Source organism: Melopsittacus undulatus, chromosome Z, assembly GCF_012275295.1.
Source record: "Melopsittacus undulatus isolate bMelUnd1 chromosome Z, bMelUnd1.mat.Z, whole genome shotgun sequence".
NCBI lineage: Eukaryota > Metazoa > Chordata > Aves > Psittaciformes > Psittaculidae > Melopsittacus > Melopsittacus undulatus.
In genome coordinates, this window is record NC_047557.1 from 25,435,145 (window position 1) to 25,455,942 (window position 20,798).

General features: G+C 44.3%; 1 protein-coding gene across 2 annotated transcripts in view; it reads right to left on the minus strand.

The window, feature by feature from the left end:
- PDE8B (phosphodiesterase 8B) overlaps positions 1-8,989 on the minus strand; it is a 74,333-nt gene extending 65,344 nt beyond the window's left edge. For both annotated transcript variants that reach the window (XM_034072546.1, XM_034072545.1), the window contains exon 1: positions 8,643-8,989. In XM_034072546.1, coding sequence (XP_033928437.1) covers positions 8,643-8,954 — 312 coding nt within the window. In that variant the 5' untranslated portion in view covers positions 8,955-8,989. The remainder of the gene's footprint in view (positions 1-8,642) is intronic.
- Between the last annotated feature and the right edge of the window lie 11,809 nt (positions 8,990-20,798).

A 20,798-nucleotide genomic window follows, 5' to 3' on the forward strand; every position in this document is an offset into this window, starting at 1 on the left:
GATTATACACTGAAATGACCAAAATGCTAGAATGCACCAAAGAAACTTGCACCAAATAAAGCGACAATTATACAAAGTCACTTTAGAAAGGAAAAAAGTGCCATTAAGATTAAATTCACTCCCATGCTCTGACCCACAGAGCTGATAAGACTGTGCTCTAATGGACTTTAGATTGAATCCTCTCCTGGTAACATCCTATCTGAGCTTGGAATATCGGCATGCATGCTGTTATTTCACAAAGTTGTATCAGAAGTATCTCCATATTATAATAGTTTTGACTGATTGTTACCCCCTGCTTGGTGGTGGTTTGTTGTTGTTTTGTTTTGGCAGGGATTTTTGTTTGTTTGGGGATTTTTTGCTTTGTTCTGGGGGGGAGGGAGGGGTTGGAGTTTCTTCCTCCCCTACTGTCAAAGCTCTCTTCAGGGCAAGACTCTCCCAGCAAGCTCCCTTTCCTGTCCTATAGTAAAAGCACTGATTTAGCTACAAGCATTCTTCCCTCAGCTATCACGATACCACAACAAACCAGCATACTTTGTCTGGAGCAGTACTCCAGACAAGGAGAAAAAACATGTGAAGCCAAGAATTTTCTTCCTTTCAAGAGTATAGAGTTTGCACTGGCAAATAAAATGGCTAGCAGACTTCAATTTGTTTAGACAAATTTTAAATACTTCTTTCTTGCTCTCAAGTATTAAATTACATAGGCATTCTCTGCTGTTGTGATGGGGTGGGAAACAAAACCACAGACTATTAGGTGACTTTAGGCAGCAGTGGATGCATTACTACAACTCTATGCACAAGAACACCATGTAGGCATTTCCTATTGCTGTGAAACCAATGTATGATTGAATAGTTTTAGAAGCTCATGAAGACTACCTCAAATAAAATCCAGAAATAGCATATTCAAGAAAACTGCTACAGTCCAGAAAATTTCTTAGCACTGAGTTGCAAGCTATATTTTTTTGTTGTGTAGCTATAAGATCTGGACAGAAATCACTAGAGTCAGACGATCACATCTCAAGACTTCCAAGTGTCACTGGGATCCTCTGACACCACGATAAATCTTTCTTTCATTCCAAACACTAGTACTCTGCTTCTGCTTTTGGAAGGCAGACGCAGGCACTGTGAGAATGAGGACCTTAGGCCCACTGTAGAAGAGGATCTGGTTCGAGACCATCTTAAGAACCTGAATGTGCACAGCTCCATGGGACCTGATGAAATCCATCTTCAAGTCCTGAAGGAGCTGGTGAATGAAGTTGCTAAGCCACTGGCCATCATATTTGAAAAATCATGGCAGACAGGTGAAGTTCCTGATGACTGGAAAAAGGGAAATATAACCCCCATTTTCAAGAAGGGGAAAATGGATGAGCCAGGGAGTTACAGACCAGTCAGTCTCACCTCTGTTCCTGGCAAAATCTTGGAGCAGATTCTCCTGGAAGGCATGCTAAGGCACATGAAAAACAACAAGGTGCTTGGTGACAGAAGCATGGCTTTACTAGGGGAAATCCTGTCTGACCAATTTGGTGGCCTTCTATGATGGGGCTACAGAACTGATGGACAGCGGTGGAGCAGTTGATGTCATCTACCTGCACTTGTGCAAAGTGTTTAACACTGTCCCACATGACATCCTTGTCTCTGAATTGGAGTGTCATCAATTTGATAGGTGGAACACTCGGTGGATAAAGAACTGGCTGGATGGCGCACAAAAAGAGTTGTGGTCAATGGCTCAATGTCTGGCTGGAGACCAGTAACGAGTGGTGGCCCTCAGGGATTGGTGTTGGGACCGGTCTTGTTCAACATCTTTGTCAGTGACATGGACAGTGGGGAGTGTGCCCTCAGCAAGTTTGCTGATGACACCAAGCTGTGTGATTCAGTTGATACACTAGAGGGAAGGAATGCCATCCAGAGGGACCGTGACACGCTTGAGAGGTGGGCTGATGCCAACCTCATGAAGTTTAACTATGCCAAGTGCAAGGTCCTACACCTGGGTCGGAGCAATCTCAGGCACAGCTACAGGTTGGGCAGAGAAGAGATTCAGAGCAGCCCTGTGGAGAAGGACTTGGGGGTGTTGGTTGTTGAGAAAATGAACATGAGCCGCCTGCAGTGTGTGCTTGCAGCCCAGAAAGCCAAGCGTACCCTGGGCTGCATCAAAAGAAGCGTGACCAGCAGGTTGAAGGAGGTGATCCTGCCCCTCTACTCTGCTCTTGTGAGACCTCACTTGGAGTATTGTGTACAGTTCTGGTGTCCTCAACATAAAAAGGACATGGAACTGTTGGAACAAGTCCAGAGGAGGGCCATGAGGATGATCAGGGAACTGGAGCACCTCCTGTATGAAGACAGGCTGAGAAAGTTGGGGCTGTTCAGCCTGGAGAAGAGAAGGCTGCATGGAGACCTCATAGCAGCCTTCTGGTATCTGAAGGGGACCCACAAGGATGCTGGGGAGGGACTATTCATTAGTGACTGTAGTGATAGGACAAGGGGTAACAGGTTAAAACTTCAACAGGGGAAGTTTAGACTGGATATAAGGAAGAAATTCTTTACTGTTAGGGTGGTGAGGCACTGGAATGGGTTGCCAGGGAGGTTGTGAATGCTCCATCCCTGGCAGTGCTCAAGGCCAGACTGGACGGAACCTTGGGGTGACATGGTCTAAGTTGAGGAGTCCCTGCCCATGGGGGGGTCCTTTCCAACCCTAGCTGTTCTATGATTCTATGATGTTCAATATATGAAATATTTGGCACTGGATGGCCAAATCAGTGGGTAGAAATATACAGGGTTGGTTTTTTGTTGGTTTTTTTTTGTTTGTTTTTAAACACTCTCCACAGTAACTCTATTAGCAGTGTCAGAGGTAACCCAAAGGAACAGAATGTCTCTAACATATTTTGTTCTTTTAACAGGTGAGAGAAATACATTCGTAAGTAATTGGATGCTGAAGGCTGGGGCAGTGACAAAACTGGTTGACCTGCAAGGGAAAAATAAAGCTCCTGAGCAAATGGACTAATGGTTTTCTCAACTGAAAAAAGTAATCTGCACTAGACACTATCCCCAGAAGGCTGTGCAGCTTGCCAGCTTTCTTGGAACTCATAGTTTATCTCTGACAGCACTTCTTTCTCACACAAAATGAAAGCTGGTTCAAGCTGCACAAGCCAAAAGCACCAGTGTTTTGTGGGAGTTGTGGGAGCTCCTATAGAATGAGCTCAACATACCTTATGGACTGTGAGAATTATCCCAAAAAAGATGCTCTCAGAGAAGCAAGGGGCCAATCAGCTCTTGCTGTCTGGTAAGACTGATCATACTGTGCTAGAAATGCACCTACTAAACTAGGCCAGAGGGAGACAGTACTACACAAGAGATCATCAGGTGTCAGTCATTACTGTAAGCTCATGCCCTTCAAACACACAGGCTGTGTTCCACAATGGGATAATGGTATATTTATCTTTACATTGGTAAATGCAACTGCTGATTTTCTGAAGCCATAATCCCACTGATATTGACTTACTTTAAAGTCCTGAAAATACTGGGCTTGGTTACCATGACAATACTTCCCCTAAAGAGTTAAACTCTGCTACACCATAAAATGCTTCACATGCTATTTCCTAGCAACCACATAGGTACATACAGCCTTCACTGAAGGCAATTTTAGGGAAGTTACATTAAAGATGACTCTACAGGTTTCACATACACCATGCATCTTTCACTTTGGGCTCCACTAAAAAAAGCCTGTAATGGAGACAGACTTGAATCTTTTTTAAAAATAAGAGTTGTGACCAACAGGCAGCCAGGACATAAAAACAGAGAATGATCAACATGGAAACTAAAGCACACTGAGATATGACGGCAGTGGGGGTGGTGCAAGAGGAGAATTTAACTCGAAGCATGGTTTCTTTTCCATCTCGCATTCCCCTTCACACCACTACTTACATTTTCACCAAAGCTTACTCTTCTGGCCTTGAGTTTTCAAGCAGCAATACTTTTGAGGGAGTACACAGATAATCCAGAATGGGACTACAGCGTTCATGCAAATAGCATGTCTGCTTTGTGCTATGAAGATTTTGATTAAAAAAAAACAACCAAAAATCCCCAAAACACACACACACACAAAGAAACAAAAAACCCCAAACAAGCAAGCAAACAAAAGCCCAAACAAAAAAAAACAACAAACACAAAACCAAGCCAGAGCCCTCAGCTCTCCTGCTTTTTTTTGCACATATGACTAAGGTTTATGAATGTCCCCAGCTCTGCTTGCATTAATCTGACAAGCTTTCTATGAGCAGCCAGCATTTCAGAAATTACTATGATCTCTTTTAGAGTATAAATAATACTCTTTTTAACTTCTGCAGGCTTTAAGTATCATTACACAAATCATGGACCGCTTCGCAGAACATTACCAAGTTATTAAAAATAGGTGCTTGCATTACTCCTTACTTCAGGAATGCCTAGGTTGTATAATCCTGCCTGGTACAAATACCTCTTCTAGGAAACCATGGATGCAGAAGAGGTACAGAAACCTGTCTGCATAACAAACTCCTGGAGAAGCTGAAGGACCCCACCAGCAACAGGAAAATTTTTATGAGTCAGGTGCTCAAATGCTCATTACAGCAAATGGAGCAAGCTCATCATCTTAATGTGGTAGATGTCCAAGGCATGGAGGGGACACTAAAGCCACGCGAAAGGAAATGTGTGCAAGAGATGTTTGGTAGTCTTGTTTCTTTCAGACTACCTGCAGGGCAAGTGTGATGCTTAATTTCACAACCTTAATCCGCTCAATTACTATGCTGTCTAAACCACTACTTAAAGGATGATAAATGACTGGATTATTCCTCAAATGAAGGAGAGAAATGAGAAACCATGTGCCCATTTTCTGTATCACACCCTAACAATCATTAAGCATTCCCAGCTGCCAGAAATCAAACCTACTCCTTCATCCCAAGGATATACGCTATTCCCCATGGTATATGACACAGCTTCTCAGCTTTCATGGTCTTCCAGGTCAGTTTTATTTGAAATCTCTCTGCTCTTCATTCAGTATGATCATGGAGTATTAGAAATTGTTAAAAAATCCACATCGAGCTCCTCAGACAGTAAAACCTCAGAGTCTTATCTTGCGCATAGCAAATGAGACAAAGTAGAAAACAGATACTATCAATGCTCAGTTTACCTACAAATGTTTGGTGTTTTGGGCACTGAAAGCAAATGTTCCAAAATAACTTCTTACTGGAGGACTTAGAGGGGTGCATGGGTCTGTGAGGCACCTCTTGACACTCAGGGCTGAAATGGCTGAGGTTCATTGTTCTCTGACAAGCTTTCAACACTCCTCTTTTCCTATTACCAAAGGAAGGCAGGGGGGAAAAAAAAGAAGCAAGCATTTATATTTTATGATATAAATGCCTATCCCTCAGAACAGTAGTGGAAGTCCAGAATGTTGCGTGACTCAACACCAATAAGATTAATCTACCAGGCTGCTCAGTTTCCTTTGCCAGCTGATATATTATTTTTCTGAAGAAGTATTTTTCTCCATTCAGTAACACTTCTCCTGTCCAGCATTACTTAAAAACACATCTACAGTGCTTGCTCAAGTTACCTACACCATTTGAAGGAGAAACTGAAAGGTCAGATACAGAGCCGCGAATCCTCTGCCAAAGTCCTTTAAGTGTATTCACTAAAATACAGGAAGTCTGGGTTTTGTCCAAGTAAAGTATCCCTCTACTAACAATTTTCTTTGTGGTAAGAGTTACTCAGGCCACCATCTCTTAGAGAATAGCTAACCTAAATTAAAAATGCTTTGCACTGTATCATAGTTCAACTCTATTTGGTCTGCGCAAATCTTTTGAACCCCAGAGTCTGCTCAAGAGGACTTTGATGTCTCAGGTAGGTGTCCTATTGAGTTGCGAAATGGACCCTGATCACACTAAGTTACAGAGTTGGGAGGTTTATTTTCCAAGTTTACCCTTCATCTGGTACTGTGTATGTTCTGCAGAACATACTAGCAGCAGGCTGAACAGCAATACACTTCAAACAAAACAAGAAGTGAAAAGTTTGGTGACTTTTCCTAAACATAATACTGTTTTAAAGAGAAGAATTGTATTCAAAATCAAGGCAATGCTTAGGGTTGCATTTCTGCAGAATCCATAAACCTGATGCAACTCTGGATTTCTCAGTACTCTCCATAATAATTTGTATTTGGCAGCTGCATCCTTTTCCCTATTCCCCCAGAACTAAAACCCCCATAAAAGCTAGGTGTTTCATATATTGGGGTGCATTCTTCTCCTCAATGCTTCCACCTTGGAACTTAAGACATACCAATGCTGGTAAAAGACACTGTCTCATTGTATTTCTTCTTTCTCAGCTTTACTTTGAAATTATACTTTGCTATAGAAAAAATCTAAAAACTGTCGAAACCTGTTCCTAGTGTGACCAGCTTTCGAGAGAGTTTCATGGACAGGCTTTTCTCTCCCACAAAGAACACAGCATATGAAGAACCAAACAATTACACTAGCTGCACTTGTCATTTCAAGGAGAAAAACAAAATAAAGTAATCAACAGAAGTCTGAAAAGGGTTGGTTGTGTTTTTTTCCCCACTGGGCTATATGTTAGCAACAAGAGCCTTAAAACTTGTTTGTCCATTAATTTGTTTTGTCCCTTAAATACAGTTACATGAGATTTCAACACAGTATATACATGCAACCAAGCACTACATCCCTTAAAACCATGTGGTATTCCTAGATACTTTTTCTGTACCAAAATAAGTAGTATTTTTCTTCATTTTGAACTTCAATGGAAATAAAGATTGTTATCATGTAATACCAGAGAACATATATCCATTATTTTCGATTTCTTATAGCCCATCAGGTACCAAGTACTATTTTGCCTCCATGATAGTTCTGCAATACCCCAGCCTTGCTTTGGCCAGACAAACATGATACTAACCTGTAGGAAATTGTGTCAGAAATACCAGGAAAATGTCAGAAATACCAAGAATGGAGGCAACAGCTTAGTTTAAAAAAATACATAAAGTATTTTACAGACCTTAAATCTCATGAGAATGGGAACATTTCTACCCTATCATTGAAGCAGTTGTTAAATAAATAAATGATAACCCAACCCACATAATTCCCCTCAGGTGCTTGGGACTCTAAAATTGTAAAAAGAACTGAAATTATTCAAAGTAATATTACAGTACCAATTATGAACTTCAAAAATATCTAAAATATGTCCACTTTTAATAACCAGAAAACTGACAAATGTGTTTGCTTATAAGAGCACATGACACAATCCCAGATAATAAACAATTCATAAGAACAGAAAGGGGCATTACTATGTAAAAAAACTATCTTTTTTCCATATCTCAACTTAATGAATTCTGCAAGAATTTCTATTTTGCTCTTCTCTACATTAACAAACCAACAAACCACAATGTATTTCATCAGAGTATTCTACTCGGAAAAAAACCAAATAAATCCCTAAATCCAAAAAAGTGGGTTTACTTTCTCTGTGATGTCTCTCACTTGTGTTTTCCTTAGATGATATCTGGAGTTTTTTTTGTTTGTTTTTTGGGTTTTTTTTTTAATTATGTAAGATTATATAACCTTTTAGTTTCTTAATTATAGTCTAAGAAAATACCAGGATGTATGTAATCCCCTGGAATTACTGTGTGACATGATATCCTGCTTTATTAGTACAACAGAAGAGTAACCCAAGGCACAATGGGATCACAAGGCACCATTTATTTTCATAATAAGATTTGGAACATGACAACAGAGTAAAATTTGATTCTGATCTGAAAATTTTCAGGGAATTAATGAAATCTGCCCTGATACTAAGAAAAACACATAAGTACACCAACTCCCTCTCTCCCCCAAACCCGCCAGAGCTGTCATCTCTTTTAACTAGTAAACTTCTGCGAGGAAGTTGACGTGCAGTCACAGCAGTGCTGCCTTATACACTGAGAGGGGAACTCAGCCTTCCAGATGTGGACGAGAAGACCCTACAGGCCCAGCCCTTGCCTGCCCCTCCCGGGAGCATCTCCTAGCCCTACACCAGAAAGGCGTATTTGCCTGTATGCAGATCATAGTGGTTCGGTTCCACGCCTCGCAGCAACAGTTCATTTTGACCGCATACAGGGGAGGAAGAGCGAAAAAAGAGGATGAAGAAAACCCAACAGCAAGTACGGGCTTTATGCTGTTGTGAACTGAGCAGAGGGAGATTTCATTCCGCCACATTGACACCTCTCCCAGACGCCCAAACCCTGCCATCAGCTACAAACCTGGCAACGAACCCTCCCCTCCGCCCCCCCGCTGTAACTCTGTGAGCGATCGCAGCACAGGGGATCCCCGGAGCCACACCAGCGCTGCGGGCGCGGGGCAGCCCGAGGGGCCCGGCACTGCCTCCCGGGGTGCTGTGGGCCAGGCGCGCCCCTGCGCGGCCCCCCCGCAGCGGTGTCAGCCCGGCCCGGCCGCCGCAGCTGCGGTGAGTCAGTGGGCGCCAGAGCAGCCGCTCCCCGCAGCTGCATCCCGTCCGAGGAAGCATCAGCTCCCGCCCTGGTGCAGGCGGGGGATGCTCCGGCTCCGTCCTCCCTCTACCGCGGCCGGCAGGGAGGACCCACACCGGGCCCACCGGAGCCCCCTCTTCCCTGAGCAGCAGCGGTGTACCTTGGCGCTGGCGTTGCTCGTCTGGGTCTCCGCCTCGACGCCGCAGCAGCGGGTGGCCCTGGCCCGGGCGGAGGCTCCGGGCTCCCTGCGCTCTTTGCGGCGGGGGCCGGCGGAGGGCGGCGGCTGCTGCCGGCTCTGGTAGGCGAGGACGGAGGGGATGGAGTCGGCCGCGTCTGTCTTGATGAAGAGGCCGTGCAGGGTGGTGGTGCCCTGAGAAATGGTGGTGGTCTGGTGGGAGGAATTGGACTCGTCCGAGTCCCGGCAGTAAATTACGCCGCTCTGAGAAACGTGGATGCTGGGGGCGCAGCCCATCCCTTCCCTTCCCCGCCCCGCTGCACCGCCGGCACACCGGCCCGCTCCGCTCCCACCTGCCGCCCGAGCGGGCTGCGGGGCCGCCGCCCCTGCGCCGCGCACCCCGCGGCGGCACCGGCACCACCCCCCACCGCTGGCGCTGCCCCGGCCGCTCCCGCCCCTGCGGCGCCTCCCCGGCACCCCCGCCCGTCCCCCCGAGCCGCCCCAGGGACCCCAGATCCTTCCCCTTCTCGGCAGTGTCTTACGAAGCGCCTGCGACCACAGGGTCCTGGGGCTGCGGGGGGGGGGGGAAGGAGGAGAAGCATCACCAGTGGTGCAGCCCCCTCCCGACCCTGGCAAGGGTCTGCTTGCAAGCGTTCCGCACGCACATCATCACATCGTCCGCCCCCCTCGCGTCCCCATTGTGACAAGTACCTTTGCCTTTCTTTTCCTAAAAGCAGTTAAATATACTTATGTTGTCAGTCAAAATGCACCTACTTTTCTTAGCCGTGGGTGAGCAAATCTCAATTGCTTGGTGAGAGTTCAGAGCCACAGAGCACCCACTGCAAATTAGGAAAAAGGCCAGGATTGTTCCACAATTTTTAATGCTTTTTTTCAATCAGGCCAAAATTCAAAGGCACGAGCTGCTCTTTTAGCCTGTATGTCTGATAGCTGCCAATCCCTGTTTCCACTCCCTCAGGAGACAATCAAGCAAAATGTTTAATGCTGCAGAGATTTACACACCTTCTTAGCTTTCCACAGTGAATAGTTTCATTGACCTAAGTGACACTACCTATGAGGTGTAAAGCTAAACCTGTGGGGTTTAAGTCTTTGTAAGATTCTAGTTTAAATCTCCCTGTTTTCAATGGCACACTGTAAATCTTTCAAGAATTGGTCATGTCATGCAAGCAGCATGCTGCCTGCCTAATAAAGCATTTATCTGACACCCAGTTACCAATGAACACTTGTGAATACACCTCTTCTTCTCCTTGGAGCACTACCTGATGTTTGATCACTGTTTCTCCACCTAGTTTTTAGGAAGGGATGTAAAAATACTACAAATGTGAAGCACAATTGGTGCAAGGATCGTGATGCTGAACGACAAAGTTTTTTGAAAGTGTTATTTTGGTTCCTAAGGCTCCTGGATTGCTTTCATGGATTAGAGACCAGTTTACTCAGAAGTGGTGGCTTCACAGCTGAAACGCCTCAGTTTAGAGGACTGTTTCAGCCTTTAGCCTCTGACGATCCAGACCATGGCTTATTCTAATTATGGCAATATGAACACTCACTCGTCCATCAACAGCTGGACTGAGATCAATCTATTTGACAAACTATGGATTTCCGGTTACCAGAGAAAACCTCCCTAGTTTTCCTTTTAGTTGTTGATATTCACAACCCAAGTCATGACTCAAATCCTACTATACTGCTCTGCTGGTGGCTGTCTTTGAGGACTACCTTGGAGACCAGATTAGTACCAGTGAAATGAGGCAGAGTGCACTTCATCGCCCAATCATGCAGCCCTTCTTGCTGCTCAGGCTGCAGCTCTGGATGAGACCTCCTAGTCTCCCAAAGCATAATACATTAAGTTGCATATTAATGTATCCTAAAACTGTATTTAATAACAAAAGAGCAAGAAGCTGTATGTATTCCTTGCTATATTTTCAAGTCCCTTTTAATTTCTGTTAACAGTCTGGAAACTGAAGTTGGGGAAGTGAGTTACCTGCCCTAGACCACACCTTAGATGTGCAGCAGAGCCAGTTCAGGAATGCCACCTGGGACGCATACATTGGTGTAAATGACACTGCCCCAAAAGACCTCTAGGGGTTGTTGACTGCCTAGTTTGAGACTTTGTTCATAGGAATTTACCCACCCAAGGTATCAACAGCACCTAACATTTTAATAAAGGAAGGAGTAGTTTGACTGAGCTTGGTGAAAATGTCACATCACATCCTAAACTAGCTATTAAAGGTCCATTTTTCTGAACAGATATCAAGGATAAGTGATTTCACCCATCAATATCTGTTTCCTTAACATCCCAGCACCCAGGTTTCTTTTTTCAGGTTTTTTTTTTTCCTACTGAATACTTTGACAACATTGCTACATTGTCAAGACAGTGTTGTAGGCACCTGCCCATCCTTACATGGATTTCCCTTGCTTAGGTTGAGTTGCTGTCAGAGAACAAGTTGTAGGAACAAAAAGTCACAACTCTGGAGAATGTCTGCTAAGTACAGCTCTTGGCTGTTTTGGGGTGATGGGGAAGGATCACCACTGAAGAGAATAATCCTGCCTGTGCACAGTGCCAGAGTGTTTGAGAAGAGCGAAAGCTGCAGGATGGGAAAGTATGTGGACTGCTGAAAAGCAACAGAGAAGTGGGGAGAATAAATTAATGCTTTGTCTGACAGCAGAATCACAGAACTGTAGGATGGTTGAGGTTGGAACAGTCATCTGCTCCAAACCCCTTGTTGCTCAGGAAGGGAATATCTGAGTGTTTTTTTAGTATGCCCAAGGATGGAGACCCCATCACCCCTTTGGGCACCCTTTTCTAGTGCTCAATCACCCTCACAGTTCTCTCCTGATGTTCAGAGGGAACCTCCCATGTTTGTGCCCACTGCCCCTGGTCCTGTCACTGGGCACCACTGGCTCTGTTTCTTTGCACCCTCCCTTCAGGCATTTACATCCATTGACGAGATGCCCCCGAGACTTCTCTTTCCCAGATTGAACAGTCCCAGCTGTCTTGGCTTCTCCTCATGTATGTAGTGCTCAGGAGGAACTTAGACAGAAGAAGCAAGTGGCATTAACAAGATATCCTGGGTTCAGCAGTAGCAGTCATTTTTTCTCCTTCTTGGTAGCTGGTGCAGTGCTGTGTTTTGACTTTCGGGCTGGGAACGTTGCTGATAACGAGCATGTTTTGGGTTACTGCTCAAATATTTGGTTTTTCCAAGGTCTTTTTCTGAGCTCATGCTCTGCCAGGGAGGAGGGGAGGCCAGGAGGAAGCAGAGACAGGACACCTGACCCAGGCTAGCCAAAGAGGTATTCCATACCATAGCACATCATGCCCAGGTTGCAACCGAGAGTTACCTGGAAGGGCTGGAGTTCTTTGGGGGGATGGAGGAGGTATTGGTCAGTGATCGATCGGGCAGGGTCGGGTGAGTCATGGGTTGGTGGCTGGTGAGGTGTTGTATTCTCTTCACTTGTTATTGGCTTTATCATCATTATTTGTAGTAGTAGTGGCAGTAGTGATTTGTGTTATGCCTTAGTTATTAAACTGTTCTTATTTCAACCCGTGGAGGCTACATTCTTTGGATTCTCCTCCCCAGCTCTCCGGGAGTTGGGGGAGCAACAGGGTGGGAGTGAGTCAACGAGCTGTGCGATTTGGGTTTAAACCACGACACAAGAGCAGAGCCTGGAGTGGGGCAGAATGAGTGGGTGCAAATGTCTGTCTGCTGCTGGAGGAGGAAGTAAAGAAATGGAAAATTAAAGATTCATTTTCCTAACACTGGTATTTGTCTTGCACCTTGCCTGTGAGAGGACAACCATGGATTTACTGGACAGGGAATATTTAAAACACATGCATACTTAAACTACGTTTTATGGCATGCTTAAGTCATGCTCCTGCAGGCATGCTACTGCAACCTTCCCTGACTGATGCCCACAAAAGCAGAAGGCTCTACAGTGAGCAGCACACACTAATTCAAACAGGAACTTCCAGGAGGGACAGTTAATGTACTGAAGCAGACTCTGCCCTCAGAAATACATATTTAGCATGGCCCAAGAATTAAGTCAGTCCTCTGGAAGATATTCACATGTACCAGTTTTTCCACTACTAAAGAGCCTTCACTGCCTTTAGTTACAACTGTATAAATCCTAACAATTTATTTAATTAATTTAACCAATTCCTTACATGTGACTAATTTTAGCATGATGAATTGAAGTGCATGAGTGATTCTGGAAGCCATCAGTGGAATCCTGAAGTGTCTCATCTTTTTTTTTTTTTTTTTTTTTTTTCCAGTAGAACCAGTGGATATACATTTTTTATGGTGTTTACACCTGCAAATCCCTCCACAATGAAGAAAATATACTCCTCCAAACTTTATATCCCTTCCAAAGCCAGTCACTCTGACCGCAATGTTAACACTCTATGCTATGAAAAGCTTGGTAAATTTATGTTGGCATTATTGGAAGCAGTATCTGTAAATCCCAGTTCATTGCAGTAAGAATATACTACTTCAGAGGTCACATTTTACAGAGACTTAAAAATCTGGTACTTGACAACCAGCTACTGAAGACAGTTACCTCTATTCATGGTTCATTTACCGTAAAACCAGTTTAAGAATTTATAAATAAGCCTGTACAAAAAAAAAACCAACAACAAAAAACAAAAAAAACCCCACAAACAAAAAAACACAAAACCACTAGGCTCTTAGGCAGCTCAACAGTTTCTGCATCCTTTTATATTGGTTCAAAAGATTTCTAAAATACACTAAAAATCAGATTAGAGCAAAGTAAATACCTAGAAATTATTTAAATTATCCAGACTACATGCTACGTTTTTAACTTAAAATAGATATGAGGAAAATAATAATCATGGCAGCTAGACTAGAACTCTTCTCTGTATACCTCTATTTTGCTAAAAAAAAAAAAAAACCCAACCAAACAACAAAAAACCCCACCTCTACAATAACTTGGTAATAGATTATCAAACGTTAACCTTGTGCTTTTACTCATCAATACAAGAAATAGTGGTGCCTGGAAAACAGAAAGATATTAAATACAAGAGGCAAATGTTATTTCTTTTGCCTGAGGAAAAGCAGGATGTATTTTTCAGCCTACAAATCCAATGACTATCTCACCCATATGATTAAGAGTAACTTCACTGAAAACAACTTTTCTCCAAGTCAGCCAAAAAGCAAAATCAAATCCTTTTTGTTTTCCTGTCCCAAACTCCTTTCATTTCATAACTTTGAAAAATCAGTCATTGCAGCATAGCTGTGTTTTAATTTACCATGGGTTGGTTAGACTGCATTTGCATGCTATAGTCTGTGAGTGCTGTGAATAACAAGCCTCCTGATAGCAACACCCTACAACAAAATTCCCCCAGGTAGGTGTTGCTCAGACAGAAAGCTTTTGTTGGGATTGCTTGCTAATCACACCATAAACTCCATCTTTGGCCTTCTCTTACAGACAGATTTTGACTGGCTTGGACAATGCCAGCTATCCCATTTTCCCCCAGAAGTTTGTGGAATACTTTCGACTTTAGACTGTGTCCCTACCTGTACCAGGGGTTTGGAACTAGCCAAACTTTCAGGTCCCTTCCAACACAAGCCATTCTATGACTCTATGGAAATTTTGCAAGCTCACTCAAAGAAGAAGAGCTGAAAAGGGAACTCAGTCTGGCTCACCTTCCACAAGCAGTCTGTGCCACTGTAAAGGCAGTGAGGCACAGATGCTGTGGAGAGTGCATGGAGGGGCATGCAACCTCCTGTATTTTGCCTTTTCATCCCTCTGTATGTGAGCAGGGAAGAGCTACAGGTTCTGTCCTCTTCTGTCTGCAGCTGCTTCTTTCTCTCCAGGGGCGGGAGAAGATGCAGTCCTGTGTGTTTGCTCCTCAGTGTTGATAGGTGATGAGCTGCCCCAGGGACACAGATTCCCTCCTGGGGACAGACACCTGCAGGATTTTTCCCTAAAATGGGCCATTGTCGTCAATATCAGCATATTCTCAGGAGACACTGCAACCCTTTACTATACTGCTGTGAAGAGGAACAGTAACATATAGAAGTGCACGGTAACTACAGGCTTCTGTCACCGGCAGTAGCCCTATGTGTTAATATTATTCCCCTTGAGGAGCTCAACTTTTTGCAGTGGACAGACACTTCTGGTTGCAAGCAAATTTTCTACGACAAGAAGATCCGATCACATTTAAAAAGCTTAGACATATGCTCTTCACCAAAACCCTTTGCTTTGGTGGACAAGAGAAGGACTGGATCAAGCACTTCACACCATTCAAAAGTTAAGAAAATCAACAGTGGCTCTCCTAACACCATTGAAAAATCTTCCATCAAGACTTCGTTTCCTCACAGACAGCTTGTTCTTTGCTCGCTGTTACTTTAGTAACACAACTCCCCTAATTTATTCTTTTGCGGGAATATCTGGGCAGAAAACAGCGCTCGAGTGGTCACTGCATGTGCAGAGAGCCTCTGGCGCTGCGCACCGGGCGCATCTGGGCGCAGCTCCGGGTGAGCCAAGCCGTGTTGAGCGGGGTCAGCAGGCGCTGCGGCAGCACCAGCACTCGGACACTTCTCCACCGGCCCCGGGGTGCCGCCCGGAGCGGAACGTCACCCGCAGACTGCCAGCACCCGCCGCCGCTGTGCCCCGGCTCCGGGTCCCCCGCGGGACCCCTCGCCACCGCCCCGCTGCCCCTCTACCCGCCCGGCTACACTTTACCTTTGTCCCCGGACCGTTCATCCTCCAAGGAGCGAAAGGGAGCGGGACCGGCGCTACGGTGCGGCTGCCCAGGTGAGTGGGGCGGGACCCGCCGCTGCCGCCGACACCTCCCCCAGGGCCGGGCCTCCCCCCTAGAGCTACCCAGCCACACGGCCGGGCTGGAAGCGCTGCAGGAAAATGAGTCCGTGCTCTGGAGCTCCGCTGGGGAAGGAGGACAAACCGGCTTCACAGAGCTGTCCCGGCCGCCCCCGGCCTCTCCCCGCCCCAGTGCCCTGAACAGATCCCTTTCTGCCCCGATCAGGAACATTCAGTAACGGGGAAAAGCGCTCGGGGAAAGTAAGATGAACCGTGTTCTCTGAGCCTGGCTTGGCTCAGTCTGCCAATAGTTACACAGCCTTCGGAAAGAGGCAAAACACTTAGAGCGATAAATCCTAATCCCTAAGCAGATAGCCGTTTGCTGATGGTTTTCAGGACCCTTGGGCAAAATCCAGCCTGACAGTTGAGGAGAAAGGAGGCAAACTGCCCTGAATTGAGAGAGGGCAGAGCGGTCCTGATTTGTATCGAATCCCAACTGCCAGAGGTTGGACCAGAGACATACGTCAAGCAGCCTACTTTCATCTTTGGGATGTTTTAGTTTGCAGCAAGTACTGGGTAGGTGGAACACATCAACTCGGGAATTATATCTTTGGGCTTGACTGGACATGATTCATTTTTTTGCTCTTTTCTTCATGCTTTAAGAACAGCTTGTTGCCGGTTTTCCTTATGGAGTACTGCTGTTTCTTTGGAGTTTATTAACATCATCATTACTTGCTCCGTAGTGGTATGCAAGGCATCAGTGAGGGAGCTCTACATGACACTAGGCATGCAATAAAAAACAATCCTTACCCAAAAAGGTCAAAGGCTTGCAGACAAAATAGTGGACAGCACTTGAATGTCACAAAAGCAGAGCAATATTAAAGATGACTGGAAGCTGTGGGACAAGTAATAAGTCACAGTAGCTGCTCCCACAAAACCACAGACCATAATACAAAATACAGCCGAAGGGCTGAACCTGTGCAGAAAACCATTTCTAGAGAGGAGAAATAGAACCAGCGTGGGTCAGCAAGTTTTGTCAGATTGAGGCTAAGGACTGTGAAGAGCTGCCCTATTTCTAGGGCTGAAGACACACAGTCAGCAAACAGTTCTTGATCTCCCCAGAAATCATAGATAGTGCACATATTGAGATGTCCTTAACACTCCCCCCCCCCCTTTTTGGCCATGCATCTGCAAGAACAGTTGTCTGGGAGCTCATGTCCTTGGTAGTCTCCCAGAGGTCTTTGTCCTGCACGGATTAGGTGGATGGGAGGTTTGCTACAGCCTCAGCTGCACACAGTCACATTCTTGGATACCTGGAACTGTGGCCCTGTTACGGTCTCAGAGGAGTTATAACCTTCCCTCTTTAGCACCTCTGCACAAGTGCCAGATGTCAGCCAGCCAGCTGCAAGCCTCAGAATTGGCTTTGCCCAGTTATTTCAAGGGTTTGTCAGACAAAAAAGCATCACAGCCTGCCCTGGGACCCTGCTTTCCCAGCAGGACAAATTAGAGACTAATTAAAGCATGCCTCTTACTCCTGCAATTTTGTTCAGCTAGGCTGCCTTCCCAATAAAGACCCAGGAAAAAGAGGAAGGATCTCACCCAGACACGGCATCATGATCAAGGTGAGATACTCATATGGCCACAAGTGCTCAAATGTGTCCCAGTGCTAAGTTTTGGATACAGCCATGTAGACTTTATGCCATTCCCTGCCATTAGGCCTTTCTCTGCATTTCTCCTTGTACCATCCTCTTCAAGCTGATACTGCTTTTGAAGACTCACTAGAGGAATGCTGAGACCAGCCAAAGCATCAATTCTTTGCAAGCCCTGAGAAGCTGACATGAGAAACACAGAAGGCTCAGCCCCATCACTAACAATTTAGTATGGGGCAGACAATTGTCATTTTGTGTGTACTCTGAAAGAAGGACACCATGCTGCAGCAACCGTGCTGTCAGCAAAGAGCACACAGGTCCTCTCAACTTTTTACTTCACCTGTGACTTGGGACCAGACTGCTGACACTAATTGCAGTGCTTTAGGAGATAAAAAGTAACTCAGTCTTTGTTTCTGGGAAAACAACCCAAGTATAGGGGATTATTTCTGCTTACTTTTCTTTTAGAAGTAAAACAAAAAATAAATTGTCTGGTTTTTGTTTGTTTTTTGTTGTTGTTTTTTTTTTTAAGTACGTTTTGCATGTGTGCAGAGTTTAGCATGACTTACCTCAGGCTCATTATAATACTCCCACTGAACTTAATGGGAATGTGGCTGTTGATATTTTAATAGGGATGGAATTAGGTCCTTCATTTGAACCTTATGGATTTTTATTCCTCTTTTTTATAATCTATTTCACCATTCTTAATTTGCTCTTGCTGTGTTCTGAGAACATTGTAAGTACATTCCAGCCTCTTGAACAGCATCTTTAATTCTAGTATGAAAACATTGTGCCTCCTAGTGGGTAACATATACAGGCTTCAACTCTCCTTCAGGTTGTATTTTCATGCTAATTTCCTGTGACTTTCTTCTGTTAGTACCAAGGAGGTGATTTTCAATATTTTCATTGTTCTTGAAGTTCCCCATTTCTTTCCTATGCTGCCTGCTTTGCTCTTACTTGCATGTAACCTGTTAGGTTCTGAACTTTTGGCCTTTGCAATTTTCTTTGCTGTGCATAAATCTGTCATTAAAATTCCCATCATCCACAAACCTGTTTGTGAGGAGCCCGTTCCTGAGATATTATTGTGATAACACAAAGAGTAAGAAAGTGGATGTTTGCATATCAGCCTGAGTGGACTTGCCTGAGTACATATTCTGTGCCTGAATTGTACTGTGACAGCAGTAGAGTTCATGTTTCTTAGGCAAGTAAAATGCCTGCTCTGTGGATTTGGGAGCTCTTGCAAGAGGTATCCAAGACTTGTCACAGATAAGATCCAGCATATTGCTTTTATCTGGTGAATTCCCCAGTCAATGGAAGCAAACGTCAAACTCCAGCAGCAGGCCAGTAGGTCTAGGTACAGCAAGGTCCAAAATCTATTTCTGCCTCTTTAGCTGGCTGTAGCCTGACGGTGGCTTCAGCACAAAGCATCCACATGTTTGTGAAGAGACAAGCTCTAGATAGCCTGCTGGTGATCAAGCTGAGGTGTCCTTGCCCAGACATTCCTTCCTGACTCAATTGCAAGGATCAGAGCTTGGTCCTCCTAGGCTTATGCAGACTCCAGAGCTCAGATTAAGTTTGTACTTGACCACTTATTTGGCATTAGCAAAGCTCACAATAAAATGTTTCTGGTCCTGCAGACAGATCTGGTCCCATGAATGGCATATTCAGTTGCATCTCTGCCATCAGAATTTCCTCCAGTGATCTCACAGTAGCAGGAGTAGGACGTTTTTGCCACTTAGACAGAAAGTTTTTCTCTATTTTTTTCATTTATATTCGGCCAGCATTAAAAATGCTGCTAGATATTAACAGAGAGGAAATAATATCTAAAATTAGCATTACTTAAATGAACAAATAATTTTTATCCCTGAACACATATAACTCACATGTAGGTTAGAACATTAATCCTGAAGAGGCCACAATTTGCCAGACTGCAAGCCGAACTAGAGCATAGAAAACAGTTTCACTATTTTTTTAAAGCCAGTCCTTATACACTATCTTGGGTTTAATCTCTCCTTAGGTTTCCAGGTCATCGCAAGGACAAACAGCAAAAAAACTCCAACAAACATTAAAGGTTGACATTAGAAGCTGAGGCAAATAGATATCTAACAATACCCTCTGGCTGGGTATTCACAGCTCAGTGAATAGGACACTGCCTGATGGAGATTTGTCCTGTGATGTGTACTCAGAGATTCATTGCTTTTGTCACTGGCTAAGAAAGAACCATTCTTCAGAATGGAAGTGTCATTTAACAATAGTAGTAGTAGTAGTATTAATAATAATCAATTTTAGTTATTTGGGGCTTTATGTTGCATTTTATGTGCCTGGTTCTTGTGTACACATCTTATTTCATAGAATGATAGAATCACAGATTCATAGAATGATAGAATCCTAGAATCATAGAATAGTTAGGGTGGGAAAGAACCTTAAGATCATCTAGTTCCAACTCCCCTGCCATGGGCAGGGACACCTCACACTAAACCATATCACCCAAGGCTCTGTCCAGCCTGGCCTTGAGCACTGCCAGGGATGGAGCATTCACTGCTTCTCTGGGCAGCCTGTTCCAGTGCCTCACCACCCTAACAGTAAAGAACTTCTGCCTTCTATCTAACCTGAAGTTCCTCTGTTTAAGTTTAAACCCATTACATCTTGTCCTATTGCCACAGTACTTGATGACAAGCATCCTTGTAGGCCCTCTTCAGACATTGGAAGGCTGCTTTCCAAGCTCTTCCTCTGCTTCAAAAGCCTTCAGAAAAAATGAAGGGCTAATTCTGTCCCACACTGCTGCACATCTCCAAGGACTTTTCTGACAAAAAAATAAAAAGCACAGAGGAGTAGTGTCATGGCATGAAATGGTCACTGACCACTTGAGAATGAGAGGTCTCAGTTCAAAGAGTCAAAGCCTTTGACTTTTCTGGGACTGCTAGCATGAGAAAAGGTCTGCAGGATCCTTAATTAATTCTGGTGTTATCTATAGGTGTCAGAGTGTATGAATTATTTGATTTGCCCTAGTTAAAATTTTATAGTGTAATCTTTGTATGTAGTCAATGCCGTAACATTTTGAGTACATATCAGCTGATCCTATAAACTGTGTCAGGTTATATGTACAGTGGCTTCTTGTCTTGCCTTGGAGTGGCTCATTTGGTTGGCAGATAGTCAATTTATTGTTTGTTTTTTCTTTTAACCAGTTTATCTGTCCTCAACTGATAGTTTGATTGGGCTATTTTTTGTTCCTATGAAGTAAATAAAATTAACTATAAAACCAGTATAAAAATGGCACAGGAGAATTTGTAAACTCCAAGCCAGAAGGCCACAAACATCACACAAAGCAAACACTCATGAGGGATATCACTTTCCTCTAGACTTACCACAAATCAGAAGAGAACACTATGTCACATTTTGAAGAAGATCTAAAGATAGCTAAACAACTTAAGGAGCCAGCCTGGCAGAGTTAAGCAGCACTAAGCCATTTGCACCTAAAACATGGAACAGACACCTCATCACATATTTCAAACAAGACTTTTTCTTCCTTAATATATTTAGGACACCTAAGAGCAGGTATTTTTGTCAGGGAAGTTCACATGAAGACATTTTTTTATTCTCTCGTTATTAGGCACACAAGGCTTTGATGGATCACGTGGTCATCTCATGACTCTGGAATAAAAAGTGTGTCCTGGGTTCAGCAGCAGCAGTCATTTTTCTCCTT